This window comes from Drosophila santomea, chromosome 2L (assembly GCF_016746245.2).
Source record: "Drosophila santomea strain STO CAGO 1482 chromosome 2L, Prin_Dsan_1.1, whole genome shotgun sequence".
In the NCBI taxonomy this organism is placed as follows: domain Eukaryota; kingdom Metazoa; phylum Arthropoda; class Insecta; order Diptera; family Drosophilidae; genus Drosophila; species Drosophila santomea.
The window spans coordinates 14,675,797-14,698,715 of NC_053016.2; the positions used below are offsets into that span (position 1 = coordinate 14,675,797).

The 22,919-nt window shown below is 41.6% G+C and overlaps 1 protein-coding gene across 2 annotated transcripts; it reads right to left on the reverse strand.

Moving 5' to 3' along the window:
- Window positions 1–2,783: 2,783 nt before the first annotated feature.
- Window positions 2,784–22,006, reverse strand: LOC120456806 (zinc finger protein Elbow). Of its 2 annotated transcripts, none has more exons than XM_039643856.2 (3): window positions 20,747–22,006; window positions 4,381–5,206; window positions 2,784–4,038 (listed from the first exon to the last, which is right to left on the reverse strand). In XM_039643856.2, exons 1-3 carry the CDS (start codon window positions 20,813–20,815, stop codon window positions 3,278–3,280), a joined length of 1,656 nt encoding a protein of 551 aa, XP_039499790.1. In that variant the 5' UTR covers window positions 20,816–22,006; the 3' UTR covers window positions 2,784–3,277. The 2 variants fall into 2 exon arrangements, with proteins under 2 accessions (XP_039499790.1, XP_039499781.1); XM_039643847.2 differs by having other exon boundaries at window positions 4,381–5,209.
- Window positions 22,007–22,919: the final 913 nt, after the last annotated feature.

Sequence of the window (22,919 nt, forward strand, 5' to 3'; positions counted from 1 at the left end):
CCGAGTCGATTCCAAAGTGCAGCTCACTCTCTGGCCATCGAATCAAATCATATCAAGACAAGCGAGCAAACATGCAACATGAGCACATGAGCAGGCAACCCCAACCAAAACCAGACCAACAGAGAGAGACACGCTCGACTAATTATGGAAATGTCATCAGACGTTGATAGTTCCCCCTGTGAGGTCTGCGGCCAAAATGGGAAAAATGCATACATTTAGTGCGCGCAATTTGCCTGCAATGCCTCGACACATGCGACAATTTTTAAGCAGCACTTGCCTGGCAATTTATTAAACTCGTGCGACTCGACTCCTTCGTCTCTCTCATTCTTGTTTTGTGGAAGAAATTAAAATTTTCGAGCTCGATTCGGTACCGGTACTGTGGATTGGGGAATGAGGATTGGGGCTTGGAGGTCGGGAGTCGGGAGTCGGGAGTCGGGAGTCGGGTGGAGGTGACGACAGACACTGGTTAAGACAGCCAGCGACGCCTCTGAAGTGACAAAAGTTCAGATCGTGGGTGGCAAAGTCAGACAAGACGGTGGCGTTGCCTCCATGCACAATGATATATGGTTTTGTCGGCTGTCATTTGGTTTTGAAAATTATTGTTGTGGCCTGCACTTCGGGTTTGCTGTCTTTTGTTTATACTCTTCGCTGACTCCGTCCCACTATGAGCCACTGCACTACTGCATCATAGTTGCTTGTGCTTAAGTGCGAGACTGTTGGAAACAAACGAGTCATTCTTATCCACTCACTTCAAATGCTTAATACTTTATGAACTATTTTATTTTTACTGCAAAAATGTTTTTTTTTCAAGTAAGTTACAGTATTCCATATTCGCTTAGACTTTCTCCCGCCCAAGTGTTTAGCATTCTGTTGTTTTTCTTTCATTTGCCGGGCTGCCAAGCTGCTGCTGCAATCGTAAATTTCAGTGAATTACGATTTACCTGCTTTCGCACAGAGCCAGCATGTCTGCATTTTAAATATGCAGTCGGCACTTATCACGAGCGCAGTATTGTCAAACAAGTCGGCGATTTTAATGGTCGCCAGGACTGACTAAGAAGGATCACCCAAGTCCCACGGGTGCGGTAGACACTCCGATCGCGATCGTGTATTACATACACTTCATATATCTCTTTAGGGGCTTTCCTACCCAATTGGCTACCTTAACAATTTACATGGTGGCCAGAAAGGACAGTCATATTTTATTCGAGCTTGTCGTTCGTTTTCGCTTTTCATGGTTTTATTTTTGCTTCGCGATGTAATATTTTTGTATCTTTTGGCGATTTTTCATCTCCATTATTTTGCAGGAAAAATAAATTTGCAAACGGTGGAAGAAATATTTTCACAAAATCCCCAACCAATAAATTTCATCCACCCACCCGTTTCCCATTCCCCATTTTCCATTCCCCGTTTTCCATTCCCCGTTTTCCATTTTCCATTCCCCTTGCCCGCCTGCCGTCGCCATTGCCGTTTTCCTTTCTTTCTGCGCGAGGTTGGGTGACAAGTCCAGCCTGGTCGAATGGGTTTTGGTGGGAGGAATGGGATGGGATCGGATGGTGGCTCCAATGATAAATGGTCGCGGCTAGAGGGAACTATAATGGCCAGCGCGATGGCGGTGGCTTTCACCTGCGATGTGGTATGGGCAAAATAAAACAAGAATCGGAAAGAGTATTGCGGAGGGCGAGGGCCGGCGAGATCTTCATCCTCGGCTTGTCAAAAGCACTGAACGTGAACATCACTTATATATGAGCTGCATGCCCCACAGCCCCTACCAAAACCCATTTCCAGGTGCCCACTCTGCTCCACTTCTTGTCCAGAACGATTCTCGGCTATATGTGGCGAAATGGACATTTATGAAAGAATTATTGATGCCAACGCCAATATGTGTGTGCGAGTGTGTATGTGAGTGTGTGAGTGTGTGTGTGTGCGGGTGGTTGGAAGGTTTGTGGCATATTTTTTATGACTCCCGCAGAGGGACAGAGATGGTGACCAGAGTCGGAGTCTGAACCATGTCCTGGCCTGGCCAGGTCAGAGGGTGTACCCAGTTCTCCCAGTCCCACTCCCCCGCCGTATAATACAATAAATTGTCAGGTGGGGCGGCTAGCTGTCAAAATGCAGGGGCATAACTCTCTCTCGACCTGCCCCACCACCCACCACCCACCATCTATGGCAAAAACGAAAATTTTAATTTATCGACGCCATATGTGGGCAGTGAGCAGAGGAACTATTGCCAGTCAACTGTGTGTGCCGCCTGCTTGCCCCTTAAGTTCCACCTACCATTTCTCAACTTCTTTTTGGGGAAATATAAAACTTGATTTACTGCCATTTCGTGTGTGGTAGTGGTAGCGGCAGCGGTAGCTGTTCCAGTAGCTCCACTGGTATAATTTAGCGGCAAACGTAACCGAAATGTTATGATTTGTGAGCCAATGGATACGTACTTGCTACATATACATACATATGTATATAGACTTTTTTCCGGTGGCTCTTGTTTGCCTTTGGCCATGACTTAAATCTTTTCCGATACGATTTTAGGCATCTGGTTTTGGTCTGCAGCCAACTGTTTGTGTCACTTTTCCCTGAAAAATGAACAGGAAGTCGGGGAAATGAAATATAATTGTAGGATTTTGAGTTTCGCCCTAAATTGACACTGAACTTGTTTATACAAACCCTTTTGTGTGGCCCTAATCCCTAAGTACTACTTTCAAATTTTCCATTCACAAATATAGAAGAGAAGACTGATTTGGTATTTAATTTTCTTTGATTTATTGATTTCTTTGTAGTGACTTAATTGAACATTAAAATATTGTTCATAATTACACATTTATGTTTAGGCATATGTATAGAATTAATATTTAGCAGTTACTCATATATTTTACAAGAATTTTACAACTTTTAGTTTTTGGACAATCTTTTCATTTCGTTAATTCCGTAATCGTTTCGCTTGAATAGAATAAATTAAATTAAAATTACCGTATGCGTTTAGTAGCAACCACAAAACACACAGACACACAAGGACGAGCGATATTTGATGTGCTGCACTATGTAATATATCATCGATATTTAGATATACATATTTATATCTAGACGCTAGAGACTCCTTAAGCTAAATTGTAAACACATTTGTATGTAACTACAGTACATTAGATCACTAGCTTTTCGTTTCACGAGTGAGTCATACATATACACCAAAAACACATAGAGATACGACGACGACTCAAGAGAAATGATGGGTTTGACTGAAGGCCGAACTTTCGCATGGTGCGATTCAATCAGCCGCCTACTACGGATGCGAAGATCCCATCCTGGGCCCGTATAACGAGTACGGCGCAAAGTACTGGGCCAGCGCCGGATGCGGTGGCAGTCCGGGCATTCCGGGTGGCGCCAGCGAGGGCGGCAGCATCGAAGGCTTTCCGTACGGATGATAGCGGGCCGCCGACAGCGGACTTAGCGGCGGGGTGGGGTAGGTGCGCTGGAAAAGCGGATGATTGGGCGGTATGCCGCCGGCGGCCGCTGCACTCAGTACCGCATCCGGCACGGAGGCCGTGTGGGTGCGCAGATGCTGGAACAGGTCGTCGGAGGTGCCGAATCGCTTGCCACAGTACGCGGCATCACTGCCGATCCACGAGCACACGTACGGCATCTGGGAGGCGGCGGCCAGGGCGGCCAACTGGGCGTGGTACGAGGAGGCAGCTGCCGCCGCCGCCGCTGCTGCCGCACTCGAGGATCCACCCGCTCCGCCCTGGCTGCCGCTGGACTTGGATGCACCACCTCCGCCGCCGCCACCGCCCTCGCACTGCGGACATCCCGCCGGACACGGCTGCCCCGCCGCCTTGTTGATGTAGTGCGGACTGGCCGGACATCCGGTGCAGTAGGGATCACGGCACACGTTCGGCGTGGCCGCCATCATCGACTGCTCCGTCAGCCCCTTCATCCGGGCGTAGTTCAGATACGGATTCATCGCCGACGCCTTGAACATGGCGTGGTGTGGCGACATCAACGAGCTGGCGGTCATCAAGTCCATGGAATAGGGGCTGCCATAACCTGCAACGGAATCGTAGAGAAATTTGTTTTAGCAACTGCTGCAGTATGATCTAACAGAACTGATTAGGTACAAGGCTCCAGAGTAATACTAAACTATTGCGAAACATATTTCTCTTATTTAAACCAAACTTGCAGTTTCTTAGTTATACTTCTAGTCAGCACCCTGAATTTCTTGCTCGTGCTTATAAAATTTGTTATATTTATCCCAGAGAATACTTTTGAGAATATTTATCAGCAACATTTAAAATTCCAGCACATTTCCAAGCTTCTATCTTGGGATGCCCTTCTAGCTTGCCTAGGTTCACCTAATCCCACCCGCCCACAATCCCAGATGGCACTTACCGGGCGGATAATAGGATGCAGCAGCTGCTGCGGCTGAGGCGGATCCTTGCTGGCTGGCCGCGTGCAGGGCCTTCACATAGTTGGCCTCCTTGGCGGCGGCGAGGGCGGCTTCCTGCAGGCGATTGGAGCTGGCGATTTGGGCAGCCGCCGCAGCCGCTGCCGCTGCACTGGGACTGTGCATGGCGGCCGACTCCTTGGAATTGCTGCGGCCGGGCGTCGAGGAGGCGGTGGGCGGCAGGCCGGGACTGCCATTATGATGCACACCACCGGCCAGTCCCGAGGTGGGGGTCCTTCTCAGTGAGCCTGAGGCTGCTGTGGGCGATTCCCGGTGCTGCGAGCTGGCACTTTGGTTCGAGTCGCAGCGCTGTCCACCGCCGTTCATGTTCGCCGTAGATTTGGGGGTCTTAACCCGCTGCTGGGCACCGGTGTTGTTGCTACTGAGATTTGTGGCGCCGCAATCGGCGGCTGTGGTTATGTTGCTGATGTTGTTGTTCGGCTCGTAGGGCTTGAATGTGGTCGGTGTCGGTTTGCTGCTGCCGCCATGGGCGGGAGGCAATTGCTGCTGCTCCACGGAACCGGTGCTAACGCTGGATGAATGACTGCTAACCGGCGAGGATTTATCGCGTGCACTGCCATCCATTGATGCCTGCTGGCCGAGGCCAAAGGAGCCGGATCCACCCGATCCGCTCGAGCCTTTGGACTGGTGCTGCAGTTGCTTTGTGGACTTCTCGATGTTGGCCGCCAGCAGCTTGGGGTTTGTGGTATCCGCCCCAATGGCGCTGCATGTTTGGGCCAATAGCGCCAACGGACTGCTTTTGTTGTCCAGCTGCTGGGTGAAAGAAGAAAAAAAAAGCAAAAACTTGGTTAAATTTGTGTACGAGTACAATATCGTGCGTTTTGTGCCCCAAAGATAAGATCGCGTCCTCATTGTCTTTTACTCCACCTCTACTTTGTTCGGCAAACACTTCTTTGCTGACTCTGGCCCAGATCCTTATCTTTCGCCACAAAACTGGTGCGATCTTGAAATGCTCGTGCAACTCGGCTTCATGCTCCTTTCTTTCAGGCGACATAAATAACAGGGCCATGGTCGTAAATATCTATAATCCCACAGCATAATAAAGGGAATTATGAGGCCATTAAAATGTTTGCCAAAAAGAGTCGAACGGAAAGATATAGAAATACATAAATATTGCAATGTGGTGTCGGAAAAAATCTAACTACGCCCTTGGGAGTGTTTGTTATTTGGCCCAAGGGTACAAATAAAAACTAGGGGCGTTTCCTGCAGTTGACATCATTTTTTGGATTGACTTTTTATCTGTATAAATAAAAACAATTCATAAGTTCCGAAATCAACCTATTCAGATTCTGGTTATCATAAATTAAAGTACTTAATATAGTGGGCTTTGACGACCAAGTCGATCCATCTTACTCGTTTTCTGCAGTTATGTGCACAGCTAATGTTAATAACATTTAATCAGCGCTCATCAGGTTTTATGGCCATTTCCAAATGAGCAATTAGGCTAATGAAATTATTAGCCATTCGTTATATATTGTGCAATAAAAGAGTGCCAAAGTTATGTGAGTAGTGCTGGTTGCTTAAACGGGTTGAGTTTTAGGTAGTTATGTGGGCAGTGAAGAAAGTTCTATTATTAAATGAACCACTTTTAGGGGATTTTGGTAATAAAAAGATAGGCAATCTTTATATAATCCAATTTTAGATTGATTTTATCCAATAAATGAAATGTTAGTACCAAAAACTATCTTTCATGCATTCGACTGTAGGTGATCGACTCTTTTAAAGATTGTAGTTAGGATATCGCTATGATATGATAACTTCAACTTAAACTAATTATAGATGGCTCTACACTCATTGCTTATCAAATGAGGTCTTCCTTTTATGACTGTATGTGCAATTATATCCATACTATATATAACTAGTTGGCCCATAAAGGCGATCGTATATATCAGCATTTAGAGCTATACGAGTGAAAATTACCGATTGAGTAGTACAAAGGGGTATCGAACGAGTGCCGACAAAAGCTGAAATTACAGTCGATCGTAGTTATAAGTGTACATAAATGAAATGAATATTGCCCACTCACAGTTTGTGCCATAAACACGAAACACGGTTTTTGCAATAAAATCCATTTCGCCGCATGCCATAAATTATGGCCAACGGAGGAAGAAGAAGCAGACGGCGTGGAAGCGGAAAGGGAAAACCCGAAACTGAGGCGAGAGTTGAACGTTCATAACTCATCGCCCAACTACAACGAGCACTCACACTCACACTCACACTCACACTAACACTCACACTGGCACTCGCAGCCACATTGAATATAATGACGTACACTCACTCGGCTTGTTTGTGGCAAGTCTGTATATACGAATATACGAGAGCGTAATTACGCTTATGCCCAACTGGCGCAAGTCGTAAACTACAAAATATTGAAGCTTTTATAACACTCAATGGGCCGCCATAAATTATTATGATACTATTGTAAAAATGGCAGAATTTCTTATCGGTACTTAAGAGTACTTTGGATGCCCTGTAATCAGAGTGCTTGTGTGTGCTCATGAAAGGAGTAACATTCATTTTTATGCAAGGGGATAATTCAGTGGCGAGGACGATGAGGCTTTATAGTAATAATTCAACAGGCCACAGCAGATGGTTAAATAAATAAAAAAAAACTTCAAGGATGTTCCACTTGTTACTATACTTCAATTTTCAAATATGGTATGTTTGAATTGTTAGGTATGGGTACTTAAAGTGCTTGCTATAAATATATTTTTTTGTATCAAGTATTACAGAGTATAGTCTTAGTCAACCTATAGCCACCCCTATCATACTTTATACAAATTTGATTTGAATTTTATGTGGGCATGCCAAAGAACCCCCACAGTCCAATCCTCCCCATCAAGACTTTATTAATTATTGGCGCAAACAGAGGGGCGAAACTCACTATATTCCGTCTCGTTTTTAGCACAATTAGTCATAATTTATTATCATGTTGATAAAGTTTCCGTATTGATTTTCGGTATTACGCATATTCGTGTCGCACATTTTGTGCTTTGTTTGTGATTTAGTTTATAAATATTTCCCAACCCCAAGCTACGTACATACGTACACGTACGTATACGTGTGCGTAGATAGAAGGGCCCATATGGGGCTTGTTTAATTTATGAGTGGACAATAGCTTCATAAAACGTAGATATATTTTATTTATATGTGCGATTCGAAATGGTATTATTACTCTGTGTCTGACCTGTTCACATAATAATTGAGGCCATGTGGGGGTAATTAAACAAATCAACTTCTGCTGTAGTGTAACTAGGCCTATCAAAACTGTTTACTAAGCGGTCTTCAATGCTTTTTTATGAACATGCTAAAACTTTAGAATATCCGCCCGAGCAAAATACTAGTTTTTAACACTTAATTAGCTCTTAAAAGCCAATGGAAAACGAAAACCGAAAACCAAACAAAAAAAACGTAATATATACGTATAAATTATGGGTATTGTGATAATTAAAATGTTACACCTTGTGAAAAATGTGTATTCAAAACATCGACACTAACAAGGTAAACAAACAACAACCTGAGTATGGCAATAAAAAACAAGTGACTACGACAACAGCAGTAGTCATGGCTGAGCAAGTTGGAAATGAAACCTCAACTGAAATGCATTTAGTTATGCCTTTGCACAATCAAGTCACAGCCGCTTGTTAAATGCGTATAATTTAATTAGACACTTTCGACTAAACACACTCAGCTGTCATGATTTGATTTGATTTATTATCGTCTGTGTACATATTTTTATATGCTAATTTAATAGTAAAGGTGTGTTAAGTTGGCCACAGGCAGAGCAAATGATCTGTTGTCCGACTTTTATAGTGTTTGAATTTTTCTTAGCAAGAGCACTTCCTTGTCTGTAAGACTGGTAAGCAAAGCCACCGATTACCAAGGCTGTCTAATTGATCCAATTTATCCAAGATCTTGGCCAAAACAAAAATAGAAACACCATTCATCATCACGCCATACAAGTTATTTGCTTGGCATTTCACACAAGTGTCACTAACAAATGCCTCAAGTATTATACAAATTAACAAGAAAAGCTAAATGTGTCAAACTATTTTATAGAGCCCCAAGCCACTTCCCCGCCAGCCCATTGAAAACACTCAGCATTTGAGAAGTATGACACGTCGACATACTTAAGTCATCATCGCACGTAAAGTTGGAACAATAAAAGAGTCTCTGGCAAATAAAAGTAAAGTAAATTATAAACAAATAAAAGCGGCACGCGAAGCTTTTGGGTTGATCGGGGGTCGAAGGCAAAGTGTATGGCTCACGCACTCGAAGAGCCCTTGAAAAAGCATACTTTATGTTAATATGACAAACAAAATGTTGAAACTTTGTGTGTTTCACTTCTTTTTTTGTTTTGTTTTTTTATTGGTAAAACGATGACATGACAGCCAAGTGGGGGGTACGTTTAATTCGAGGTGTTGCAAGGGAAGTCATGCAGACAACGAAAGTTGGTAAGAGACAAGACGAATGCTTGACTTCGGTCTGACAGTTTATCAAACTGAATCTTTTGATCGATTTACTTTGAACACCCTGCCGAAAGGTTTAATGTTTTGAAAAGAAGCAAGCGGAAGAGTGTACACTTGAGTTGCTTTTTTACGAGGGTTATCGTCAGGGTTATTAAAGCAAAGTAGCTTTAATTTCATATACTTGAATTATGTGCTAGTAAACAGCAATAAAAGTTATCTAAAATGGATTTCGAGATTTATCGTGCCACAACGACTCTTTCTTCTTTCACATTCTTTCACATTTTTGCCGGCCATATTTTGTAAAATGCAATTTTCAAAGATTCAGCGGCTCAGGAAATTTCCTTCCCTCGCTCACATTACGATACAGAAATAGCTGCTATAAATATGAATTACAGGATAAGCATAAAAAGCGGAAATTGTGTGCCGCCGCCATCGTCGACAACGTTTTGCATAAGCCAACGGCAACGTCTTCAGCAGACCTTTCCTCCCATTCGTAACCCAAAACCAACCCAACCCAACCCATTCCAACTCCTGACTCAGTTTTTTAAGACGCCCTTGCAGTTTTGCTGGAGAATTATAAAATAAGCGATAAAAATGGTATAAAACTTTATGCAGACTTTGTATTTTTTTCCCTTTCTTACTCGGCCCCTCCTCTTTCTGCCCCACATCGCGTATTCTGAAGACCCTGACACTGGGAGTGGGTACTCTGTCGTTATACATATTATGCATGTATATTATATCATTCCGCCTGTTAACACCTTTTTGTGTACGCTTATTTATATACGATTTTTTCTTCGTTTTCGGGCGATAATAAATTTTGGCGTGGTTGTGGTGAAAGAGGAACAAATATAAATGTATATGAGAAATTTGCATAAATGGCTATAAAAATATTAAGAGCCTTGCGCCCAAGTTGAATTAAATGATTCATCTAGAGTTTTAATACTGTGAGCTGGGCGGCATGAATATAGAAGTTTGAACAACTAACTGATCGCTTTTTTTTTTATTTTTAAATTCGCTTACATTAAGGATTAAGTAGCTGCCAAAAACTACTACCATATATGTACTCTTTATTTATGCAAACCTAATAATTTTAAAACCAAATAGTTTAAGACTCCCCAACAATCCTATTATTAGATGGTTTATTAGTTATACATTTTAATTATAATGATCAAGCTGTTTAACCTTTTTCAAACCCTCAATAAATTAAATTGCTTGTCAAAAAGACAATAATGTTAAACGATTACAACCATTTGTTTTCAGGGTGGCCTCACCCCTTAGGAAACCAAAGCACATGCTTAAAGGTCACAAATGATTAGACCCTCCGCTCAACCGTAACCCCTTTCCGCACCGTAGGTCCGTAGTCCGTAGTCCATAGTCCGTAGGTCCTACCACATGTATAGTAGATATGTAGACGGCCCGGCCAGTGCGACCACAACTGCAATTCAATATGCCTGTTGGTTTATTTTCAGCCGGCACGGCACAATGGGAGAAACACAAAACCCTGTCACATTAACTGTCAACTGCCGCACAACTGACACTTGTCATATTGACAACCGACAGCGTCATTTGACTGTCAAACGCGGGCCAACAGAGTGAACAAATGGCAAATAAAGCCGAGATCCGACGAGGCCATCCCTGGCACTAAAAAAGCCGACTGTTCGACTAGCCGACTAGCCGACTATATCCATGTGGCATGTGGCAATGCCTGGCGTGGCATAGAGTTGCCACTGCCCGTGAAGAGCACTTGGCGTTAGACAATGTTGCAATTTCAGACGTTGCATGAGTCTGAGTCCCAACTGTCAGCCATATCATTGCAATTGTCACAGTGGCTTGCTGCTGCTGCTGCAGTTGCTGCTGCACTGGGTGCACTTTGAGTGACACATTAATGCCATTTTCATGTGTCACTCTTTCTTTCATTTGCAGTGGCCCCACTCGGCGGGGTCTCTTGGAAAACTTGACTGGGGTCGTGTCTTGTTTCTCTGTTAGATTTCATGTCAGACTTTTGTCGACATTACGTGTCTATTTAGTTTTCAGTTGGCAGTTGTTATAGCTTCGCTGCTGCTGCTGCTGCTGCTGCTGCATTTTCCGCTGTTGGCCTTTTTTCGTTTTGGCTTCCAGAGCTGTGTATGCAAACATTTGTTTTTCGTCGCCGCATTCCTCACTTCGTTTTTCTTTACCAGCATTTTTTGTATACCTATCTTAGTTGTTTTTATTTTTGGTGTAGCTGTGCAAATTACTTTGTTGTTTCTGGCCTTTTTATTTGCATAGCGAGTTTTTTTTCTATCTTTTGTCAGGTGTGGCTTATTTGGCTGCCCAGGTGGGTGACTCAAATTAGGAAACAAATGCGATTACAGTAATTAGGGGATGAGCATAAATATTTAGGCGCTTAAAATAGTTTCAACCCTTTGGGTTGACGTAAGCGAAATTTCCCGACTGAACACGTGGACTATAACTTCTCATTTATAACAATGGCACGGAAAATAACTTTTACATGGATTTATTTATTTATTTATGCCAAGGATGGATTGTTTGTTTCCTAGATAAAACATCATTTAGACCTAACATTCCCACTTTTCTAGGTACTAAATTAAAGCCTGTGGGTAAAACAGTGCGTATACGCAATGCCATTAACCCCGTAGCCTCTACCAAAGTTAATTGCCACAGAATGGGAAAAACATTAACAAGGCAATGCTCGTTTGCAGATCTATCACTTAATCTCACTTCCCTCTGGCGATGTACACATTTTTTTTCCTGCTATTGATGTCAACGCCAATTGGCATATTCCATTATACCGCTCATCACTCATGTGGCAGCAGAGCAGCAAAACACAGCGTATACAAATAAAATACGACTCAAAAATAAGGCCTCTCAAGGTTGCTCTTGGATTAGCGCAGCTGTCTCAGCCTAATGGTGTTTATTTTTTCAATTCTCGCCATCTCTATCTGTGTATGTGTGTATCCTTAATTTGGACAACGTGTTTATCAATCATACGCAACGTGCGCCTGTCACCTGCCATCGTCTGTCCAGCGCTGTGATGGAATGCGTCAACGTGGGCGTTACTTTATGACGGGCTGTACTTCCTCCCGCAATAAAAAAAACACTGGCTTTATATGGTATTCAAAAAACAAAGTATACATATGCGTAAATAAATATGGAATTAACAGCTGTGAGGGTTATGCAAACGCGAATCATTGTTATTATCAGGATACGCAATTATTTACTTTTCGGATTCTTTCGGAATGACTCGGCTTAGATTATCTTATTTTCTTGGCATTATCTTTTTTTGTGGACAGAATGTCTCGCATTAGGATTGCTTAGAATTTTTAGTGCTATTAATAACATCACTTTATTGAGATTTTTTTGAGATTATCATAAGTTGTTCAAATATATTATTTATTTTTCTAACATGCCTATATACCAAATCAATCTATTTAGAAAGGTATAGTAATCATTAGGTCATTTGAATGGAATACTTAAGTTCTGGCAATCTCATTAGTCGAGTAAAGTGTATGCCTACAGTTTAGCACCTTAAAAATGGATCATGGGGGGTTCACAGAATTTCAATGTAGCATTCCCGCACCGAGCGCCGATTATTTCACCACAAATCTTTGTTGTTCATCACGAACAATAATTTCGATATTTTATTCCCCCATTTAGAGGAATTCGCATTTATTTGCGCCTGTGTGCTGTGGTGTGCTGTGTGGCAGCTGTTGGCCTGGCAAATTAGCATAAAACCAAGCAAAAGGTGTCTGTCATTGCTGTCAAGTGAATTGAATGCCTGTGCCCACATGCGGCATTCATTAATTCCTACTTTCCGACTGATCCGCGCCGTTTTTGTCGCTCATTTTTTCTCGATTTTATTTTTATTAAGAAAAATCTTTAAGCTGACAGCTGACTAAATTAATTTGACAATAATTAGCATTTCAAGTTGTCAGCGTTAATGAAATTTCCACCCCTCCCCGCCCGATGCACTCGCCGCCATCGCGATCGCATAATGAACCCAACGACACTTTATTATTTCAGTCCACTGCAACTGCAGCATTATTGGTGTCTCACTGGCATTGTTGGCTGTCAACTGGCTGTTGCCTTGGCTCGCCTGTCAAAATGCCAAATGGCCGACGAGCTGCGGGGTGGTTCGGGGTGCTACACGGTCCGAAAAGTCCTAGAACTAGTCTCTATTCCCCTTCAATTTTTTAAATACATACATCTTAACAAGATTTCCGAATGTCCAGACTTAAAAGCAAAGGCTTAAGCCAACTTTTAGGCAGCCGTCTTTGCAGAAAGAAAACATTCTGTTTCATAAGTAAACTCTTGCTTATTCACTTTCCTTAAGTCTTGCCGTTTCACTGTATCCCCCGTATAAAATCTCAAATCCGCATAGTATATAAAATTGCAAGAACGATTAAAATTCTCCGAGTGTATGCCGCTGACGATGAGCCAGAAGATGTGGATCACACCCCGCCCAGACTCACAAAATGTTCGTTCGGAGGTGTCATTCGCATTTGGCATCGCGTTAATTACGTGTTATTTATAATTATGCCGCTCTACAGTTGCGTTGACAAGTGTTGTCAGCATCCCGCCCTTCTTCCTGCCACGCCCTCCTTGCCCCGCCCTCTTCTGATTATGTTTTCATCTGCATTTGCAGCCTCCTCGTGTTTGGCATAATTCATTTTACCGGCTTCCCTTGCGTGCTTGAATTGCGTTTTTTTAACAACACCATTAAGTGGATTTTTGTCGTTCTAATATTCTTAACTTCTGGTGGCTGTTTTTTGCTTGTTATTTGGGTGAAAATTTAAATTTTTTGGTTGTTTCTTTTGTACATAAAAAATGATGTATTTAAACATTATTTTAAATTAGCTTCGGTGCCAGATTAGCCATGCTTCACTGTACATATGCAATAGATACCGTTACAGAAACGACTAACTGAAAGCTCGGTAAAGGAAAACAAATTGTTGTTGCACTTCCGTTGCCAGTCAACTCTGACAGCACGAAAGAGACGGCGCTAAGGGGGCAGAGGGAGATAGATGGAGAGTGGGATCTTCCACTATTTTAGCACTTCGCGCCGTTTCTGCCAAACTGACAGCTTTGTGTTGCACAGCTGTTAACCCATCTCCCCATCTCCTGACCAGTGCACAAAAAGTATGTTTTAGGAAAATGTTGTGTAAATCTAACTACAGCATTAGATCGCTGAAAAGATGTTGGCCTAAAATAATATTTCAAAAGGGTTCTGAATTTTGTAGTTATGTTTAAAACCTAACAGAGAATACTCAAGATCTCGTGTTAAATTTATATAAAATTTAAATTTTTCATTTTCCTCAGTGCATATACAATTCGCGAATAAAAAATGCACTTGGCCTGTCTATTCCAAAAAACGAAACTGAAGCAGCTGGATTTTCGAGGGGAGCAACAGAGACAGGGAGTACGGCTGAATGACGTGCTGACGCCTCTTCGCTCTCGCTCCCTCCCCCTGCCCCCTGTAAAGCCTTCTGCCTGTCTGCATAATAAAATGCGAAAATATGCAAATAGAGCCAAATAACGCGAGCAGTGCAACCAACAACACACGGCAGTGGAAAGGGGTTTTAGCGGGAGAAGCGGGCGGGGTATCAACCCCTTCGTTAGATTATTTCGCTGCGATAAGCCAAAGAAACTGAAAAAAAGGAGAAAAAACTGTGCACATTTTGTTGCATTTTTTATTCGCAAAAATACGCCGAAATGACAGGGCGACAAGCCAAAAAGACAGCGGAGACAGCTGAATAAATGAATTGCAGTAGGTACATTTTATTCGCAACACTCGCTCGGCTAATTTGAATAGGCAGGCCCCCTTAGTTCCCTCGATTTTCCCGATTCCCTCGATAAAGATGCTACCCACACGAAAAGTGTGGAAAGCCTTTGTTCGGCGCAAGATATTCGACACGTGATAACGCACAAGGCGAGCCTGGGAAAACTGCGGGAGGCGTGAGATGTGCATCGCATTGTTCTGTAACAACTCGATGCACTTCCTACCCTTTTTCTACCCAGCTTTTCCCCCCCTTCAAAGTCCATGAAAATGTATTAGCTCTGGCTTGGATGCAAGTCGAACAACAAATGTTTATAATTACTGTTCCAGATTGATTTGTTATTCAAACGTTCCCCAATGTTCCCCAATAGAAACGCTGTGCATTTATTCAGCATTTTTGACACATGATCATAATCAAACACACTGCATGTGGATCGTTGATGTGAACGATTGCCAATGTTCGTGGTGGCTGTCAGCAGCATTTCCCTGCGTAAGTCAAACGAATGTTTTTGTAGCTTGACATTTGACATGACATTCAAGTCATTGGAAAGTAAAAACTGTGACAGCGTCTTTAATTCGTTTTATTTTCCCTATGCGTTTTCTTTTATTTTCGTTTTGTATATTTCAACCTTGCCATTTTTGCCTTGAAGTGTCACAAGTACTGCCTGTCTATATGGGTGTGGGGTTGGGGAAAGTGTCAACGGCAGTCGAAAGACAACAAAGCGAAAGAAAAACGAAAGCCAAGAAGAACTAGAAATTTGTAACCGAATAGCAATCAAAAAGTGTCACTTTGACACATGTCAGTTTGTATTTAAATGAACTTTTCCGCCTCTTTTGTTGATGGGGCATATTTCATTGTTTTTTGTGCCCAGAAACAAAATTAAACAAAGTAGGGATAACATTTCTGCCAAGTGTCAGTCGCCTTTGAAGGCTTGAATTCAATTTTTCGGGGCAAACAAAAAATAATAATAATCAGTCTGCTTCTATCCTAAACGAACACATCTAATTTCATTTATTAGTAAGCAAAACTATAAATTTAATAAAATGTTATATGCAAATCATTTTTGGTGTATCCTAAAAAGTAGCACCGCTTTAAAGGCGAGCTGTAAATATTTAAATCTGAAGATTACTTATGAGCAATTTAATTTCTTTTGGTCTATTGTTGCGCCGTGTGACGACCGGGCCATAATTTCTGTATCGCAATCGGTCGAAAGTCACTTTCACTTTCGTTGCTCGCCGTAAATTGAGACCAGCTTGCAACACGAAAAGTAATTTGAAACGCTTTCAAATGACTGCCACAAAATTAATGGACACCAATCAGACACTCACACAGAGTGCGACTCGTTCAAGTGGCGCCAATTAAAATGATTAACATCGCGATAGAATAAATAAAAAAATACAAATACAGCCGAAAAAAGTGTCTACCAACGGCGGCCAACGGAAATAAACGGAATACCCGATGATAAGAGAGGGCTTTGATAGCTCACAAGTTGTTTCAGCGCATAATTGATGTGATTGAGATTGATTGTTTATTTGTTTTCCGCCCATTCAGCGGTTTGATTTGATTGAAATTGTCGCTGCCCAATCGAAGCCCAAAAAGGGCGCCACTTTGACCGCTTTGTGGGCTTATCAGCCTTACATTTTAGCCTACTTCTTTAAATACACTTTTTATGAGCCCCCTCTGGCTGCCTTTTACAGAGAAACCCATAAATATGAACATTCTTGAATGGCTTGCGTTTCTTTAGAATTTCAGACCTTCAAAAGCAATTTGTGTGCACTTAGTATCAAATGTTTTGTTGAGCTGTGAAAGCCCCCTTTTTTCCAGTGATCTGTTTTGGGGGTCTTGGTGAATGAGCATTTGGGCGACCAGTTGATTAATATTTATACACAATCTTAAGCCAATCACTCATACGCCCCGTAACCAACTTAATGATTGATACCATTTGAAACCCATTTAATTTTCACCAGATTACCAGGGCATTAAGAATGCCGCCGTAACGGTCAAGCGTTTCGCTGGACATGTGGGAATTATGGGATTTTTTCACTCTGCGCCTCGGCTTTAAAACCAATTTGGGAAAATGCTTAAAGTAAAACCCCTTTGTCACATGGCGACATGTTCATAAGCATGTGCTTGGACATAATTAAGGTCGTTATGGGGCGGCAAGTACCGAAACCTTTTAAACGGAATCTTTTTTAAGTAGCAATAAATACATTTTAAATATCGATATATATGACATGCAATTCTTTTGTATTCTAAAATAACACGAAGGTACTGAGTGAGTTTTGTGCATATACTTAAAACCTGGCGCAACCCGTTTATTCGTACAATTAAGTTTGTGACACATCTCATGATGCTGTTAATGGCGATGGTGATAATGCAATTGACAGTTATCAGCGGGCACATTAATTTGATTACTTCTATATGAATTTATTGGTTAATTTGTTGGAGCATTTTACGATTATTGACTTTGACTGTTTTATAACCCACATTCGCCTTTCCTCTTAGCCCCCTTCCCCTTCCCCCAAATCGATTATCTCGGGCCATAATTTGTAATGCCGCGACTTAACTCTATGGAGAAAAAAAAATACATAAAAAACGGGTTATTATTTTGCGGTTAAAGCGGCGATTGCAATTCATTATCATAGTTGCCGCCTCGCGTGCATTTAAATGAATTCATTGAGTTTCACCCATTCAATTTGTACATACGCAAGCATTTAGTTTTCAAAATGATATTTGCCGTGAATGGTTATGACTACAGTTTTGAATTGCAAGGGGTTTCGGAGGTGTTGCCAGCACGATTCGATGGGGCCGAGTTTTAACTGATAAATGCCGTTTGATTGTGCCCCTAAACGGCAGTAATATTGTTTGTGCGAAACGGAAACATTGTGCTGGACGCTGCTGTTCAAGTTTTATGGCTCTTTCTATTTCATACTCTATATTTATAGTTGCTTATTAACGAAATTGGATCGTTAAATTTATGGCCTCACCATAAAATGTCATAAATTTATTAATGAACTGCCACAGATATCGATCCAGTGACTGTATACTTTTTAAGTCTGTTCCTAATCGGTTTCTTATCTCTCCGCGAACCCAAGTGTTTCGCAGATAATCTATACCAAATTCGGTCCCATTGCAATTTTAACAAGCGAAGCTATTGTTAGACTGATCGATTGATTGATTTGTTGGAATTTATTGGGCATTTTGATTTGATTAGTGCATAGTATATTGTGCACAAGCGTGACTAATACTTTATTTACAAATGCTGATAAGAAGCAAATAAGAAGTAGGCTTAAAATGGAACAATCAGTTTTATTCAGGCGGAATTTTATGAACTTCCTGTATTTCTAGCATACTATCTTACTATATATCTTACTATCTGTATTGCTAAGCATCCAAATGGCTTTGCCAAATGTATACACCTCGTGTAAATTGACTTTTAACCCAGCCCAACCCCAATTAGAGTGCCATAACAATTTCGCTGTACATCTTGTACGTCGGTTGTCTGCCTGGCATTTCACATATTTAAAATGTTCCAAGAATTAATTAACACTTTGGACAAAAACTATTATTTGTGTGCGAGTACAAAAAATTAACATGACAGCTCTAGACATGGCAATTTATCACCAGCATAACACGTTGGGGCAACTCTACTCGACTCATTTGTTGTAGCCCGGCATTTCAGCTGTTGATGACACTTTAATTAGAGCCACACGCAAGCACAAGGCCCAAAGAATGGCCGTCCCCGGCCCATTGGGGGAAAATTCGCAGGGGAAAAGCCTGAGACAGAGCCGTTATGTCAAGCGCACACTTTAACTGCCAGATCCGAGCAGTTGTGTTGGGTTTATTTGGTGGCCCAAACCAAACCAAACCAAGCCAAAACGTTGGCTGGCAAGCAGCCTGTGGTTAACTGAAATGAACGTCGGACTGCATAAATGGCCGCTTGACTGACACATTTAATTATATTAATGATGTTTGCGGTCAGCTGACATTTGCACTTTATTTACCTTTTTCTGCTGCTCTGTCAGTTTAACTGTCCGAGTGTCTGAATGTCTTGCTATCCGACTGACTGACTGACTGGTCTTGAGCTCATGTTAAGCTCTGACATGGAACTGGAACCGAAGCTGACTTTCACGTTCACATTTCAGATTTCAGTTTTCAGTTTTCAGATTTTGAGTTATTGCCCAACAGATAGCTCCGGTCGCATTTATTTCCATTTTGCGACGCCGCTGCCTTTTTCGGGCGAAAAGTTTTGTAATTTTTCAACGTGTGACAGCAAATTATCAACAGTCACTTTGAAGATCTCTCTTTCTGTTTCAGTTTCTCTTTCTGTCTCTGTCTCTGTCTCGGTCTCTGTCTCAGCTTTTATGGGGCGCCACATAAAAGATATACAAATGATGACACTGACAGCTGTCAGGCTTAGTTTATTTGATTTTATTATAATTAATTATAAGCAGCTGCCATTAATCATTGAATAATTTATATATTCGCAGATAATATCGCAGATAAAGCGCTGAAGAAGAAGGCTAGTCAGTTACCGACAGACACGTAAACATAAATTAACTAAAAGAACTTGAGTCTTTAAAATAGAAAAGTATTGGTAGTGAAAAGGAAATATTTTTCCACTTTTGTGCATCTCATTACTTTAAGCCTCATCTCTTCACAGACATGAATCCTAGACTCGCAGAATCTGTCAGTCACTTGGCACCGGAACCAGTTCATCACGGGCCTCGTATTCAGATACGATCCGTTGATTTATGGGTTTTGCCTCATTTGCGCCACCGAAAAGCTTTCACACGACCAATATGGGCTCTCCCCCGAAATCAGTAAATCACGTAAGCTCCGAAAACGCTATTTCAAATTACCCAGTTAATGAATGTACTCATCGTGCTGGTGCCATAAACTGCTTCCGTTCTTTACGAACAAAATGCGCTGAACAAATTAAAATGAAAATTTATGAGTCTCACGGCAGTTCGAAGAGAGATAGTTTGGATAAAGTGAGTGGGGGAAATGGGGAGCACAACAACTTTGACTCTGATTAACTGCCATAGTTCCTCGAACTACGGGTGTGTGTGTGCCTGGTGTGCCTGTGTGTGTAAGTGTGCGAAATGGCATTTGTTTTCTGTCATTATAAATTCAAATTTGGCGCGCCATAAATTTAGATACAATTTCCAGAGGTGCACTCGACTCTCTAAACACTTTCAGACGGAGGCAGCTCGGCTGCAGATTTACATAGTTCAATATGAACAAAAATAAATAAGTTTTATGTGCAGATATTGCAGAATTTATCGTTTTACGATTGTGAATTCGCTATTTCCCTTTTTCCCTCCCCCTCCCCAGAAAGTGCTAGCAATGCACATGGCCCAAAGTCTTCTGTAAGTTTGGAGGAGGTTGTTCGTTTTGGATATTTCGCCAGTGGCGAGTGCTTCACGGTCGACATTTTTATTATTTATGAAATATGGCTCGGCAATCTATTTCCGATGTCTGAAATGTCGATAGTTTGTTATTCATAGCTGCTAGTCTTATAATCGAACGTAGCGAATTGGGTGTTATTGCTATGATCTGTGTTATTCATGACGATTCTGGCATTTCCCTTATTCATATATTCAGTAATCCGTATCTTTAGCCATAACAAGATTGGTTCTGCTTAGCGATCGGAACACCCAAGTAATGTAATGTGCTCCATAGAGAGCGTGAAGAATGCGAAAACAATTAGGTATGAAATGTACGTCGTTTTTTCCAAAGCTTGTAAATTTTTTAATACATTTTTTAACTCTTAACATAATCAAAAAAATGTACATATATTACAACCATTAGTTTTATGTTTCATTTAAAAGTTGCTAGGTATCCATCAGATATCAATTATCATTACTTCCAATATTAGACAGCTAAACGAGCTCACTAAAAAAGCAATCGCATTAATCAATGAGCTGTATTAAGCGATAAGCCCTATGTTCATACAAACGCAATAAATTTCCGATTGCCGAATAAAACACCTTGCGAATTATCCCCAAACCCCAAAAATGAGACAAAAGAGATGGGCTTACCGCTGTTGGGGCAGCTGCAGCTGTCATATAATCCGGTCTTAAATAATGATGATTGCTGGATTGCAGCATTTTATTATAATTTGTTAAATCCACTTTGACGGCTTTTCTTTGGTGGTTCGGTGGAGGTGTTGAGTGGTTGTTGTGGTTGTTTTTGCTGTTGTTGTTGAGTGGTTGTCGCTGTTGTGGTTGTTGCTTTTGTCCCGACCGCAAAGTACGGCAGCGCGCTTAACGGCAAATGCCAATTTATGTGGCGTGTGCTGCCAACTCGTGTGAAAAGCGGCGCCTGCGCCTTGCCTGAAATATTTTCCAGCTGCCTGACTTTTCGCTGATTAAGCCGTCCACGTTTCGCGGCTCTCGTTGATGTGAGTACTTATTTATGATAATATATTATTGTTTTTTTTTTTTGTTTTTGTATTTCTTGTTTGCCTTTTATTATTTATTCCGATTCCGATTTCGATTCGCAATCGTTATTGCTGATGCTCGCTGGGCTTTGTTTGTAATTCGATTTCATTAATAATTCAGTGCTGTGGCGCAGGGGGGATTTCTCATGCGTCGAGTTGTGACTTTCACGCCAGCGGCATATTAATTTGTTGTTGTTATTGTTGTGTTGTTGTGCTGGCTTCGCTTTAATTGTGCAATAAATTCATTAAGTATTATAATTGCCTCAGCGGTATTTAGTATTTATATGTGCACACGATATGTGTGTAAAAAAGAATTTACACATTACTTTCTTTGCTGGCCTGCATATGTATATTTATGTTTGATTCACGCATGGGCTTTTACAATGTATTCATTAATGGTTTTCCCTTTTGTTAGATATACTTTATTTATGTATTTCTTTGGCTTGGCCGTTTTTGGTTAGTGGTTTCGCTCGAATGCCTCGTTGAGGGCGCGTTTTATGATGAGGCACGTACGTTATTAGATGGTTCCGGGAACGTGGGGTTATCCAAAAGTTTGCTATTTACTGAGCTAATTTTGTTATTTTGTTTCACATGTATACTTGGTTTTGAACTCAGTCTAATTTTGATAAAGCACAAAGATCACTCGAAAACGATTTAAAAAATAGGCGATTGTGCGGACTTTTTCCTTCTATTTTTTTCAACTTTTTCTTTTTTTTTTTTTACTTATTTTTGCGTTTGGGGGAAGTGCATGTGTATCCGCCTGGCCAATTTTACGCTTTCGCACTCACAACACAACACTCCGGTCGTCACAGTCCGTCCGTTCAGCGCACGTACGAACTTTAAACGTGAAATAACGAAATTCGACTAAAAATCTATAAACAACATGACGTGCACGCTCCTTTTCGCTCTTCTCGTGTCACCCCCACTCTCCAAACGGCTCTCTCGCAGCTCAGTAGTTTCGCGCTCGCATGAAAACCAGTTCGCTCTTTGTTGTTTGTGGCCGTTTTCGTTTTCAACAAGTGTGCTTTTGTTGTTGTCCGAGGCCATGCGCTCCCCTTTTCTTGGGCAGCGAGAGCGAAAGAGCCCAGTAGTTGGGGCACGAGAGCAAAAGTTTTCAGTTCTGCGCTCTTTGCTGAGCGCGCATGCTTTTTGCTGAGGCAGCGAATTTGGCGTGGGAGCGGAGAGCCAAAAAGCGCAGTAGAATTGGCGGTTAGTAGTAGATGGGTACTTTTCGAGGGAAAAGCAGTGTTGACAATGGGAACTAAAGGAAATTTCTGGATATTTTTGAAAATGTATATTTACTGATTGAAATTTTATTGATATTAATTAAAGTAACAAACATTTAAAATAACCAACATTTTTTTAATACTTCTAAACAACTTTTAAATAACATTAAAATAAATCTTTCACATTCCTATAGTAGTAAAAGATTTGGGATTTGCCACAAGTGACTTTCCACTAAGATCAAGCAATAGGTCTTTGAAATTGCGTATACGCCCAGTTGGACCGTTTATCTTTTAAAATCGTTGTGTTTTCGTTTGTAGCTACATTGAAGAATTCCACAAATGTATAAATAAAATGTATGAAATTAAAAATAGAGGCAACACTCACACACTACGCTGGGCACACCGACACCAACACGCTCATTGGGCGATCGCCGCTTCTGTGTAGCCATTTTGGGTAATTTTGTTGCTGTTGCTGTTGTTTCGCAGTGTTTTGTGGGGAATTTATTTCCACACATGTGTGTGCAGCCATGGCGCCTGTGTGCGTGT

Coding starts and splice junctions, on each gene's coding strand:
- LOC120456806 (XM_039643847.2), bottom strand. CDS start 20,815: ATGCTGCAATCCAGCAATCATCATTATTTAAGACCGGATTATATGACA. Junction 5,210..20,746: donor CTGCAGCTGCCCCAACAGCG/GTAAGCCCATCT, acceptor TCTTTCACCCAG/CAGCTGGACAACAAAAGCAG. Junction 4,039..4,380: donor TGCATCCTATTATCCGCCCG/GTAAGTGCCATC, acceptor ATTCCGTTGCAG/GTTATGGCAGCCCCTATTCC.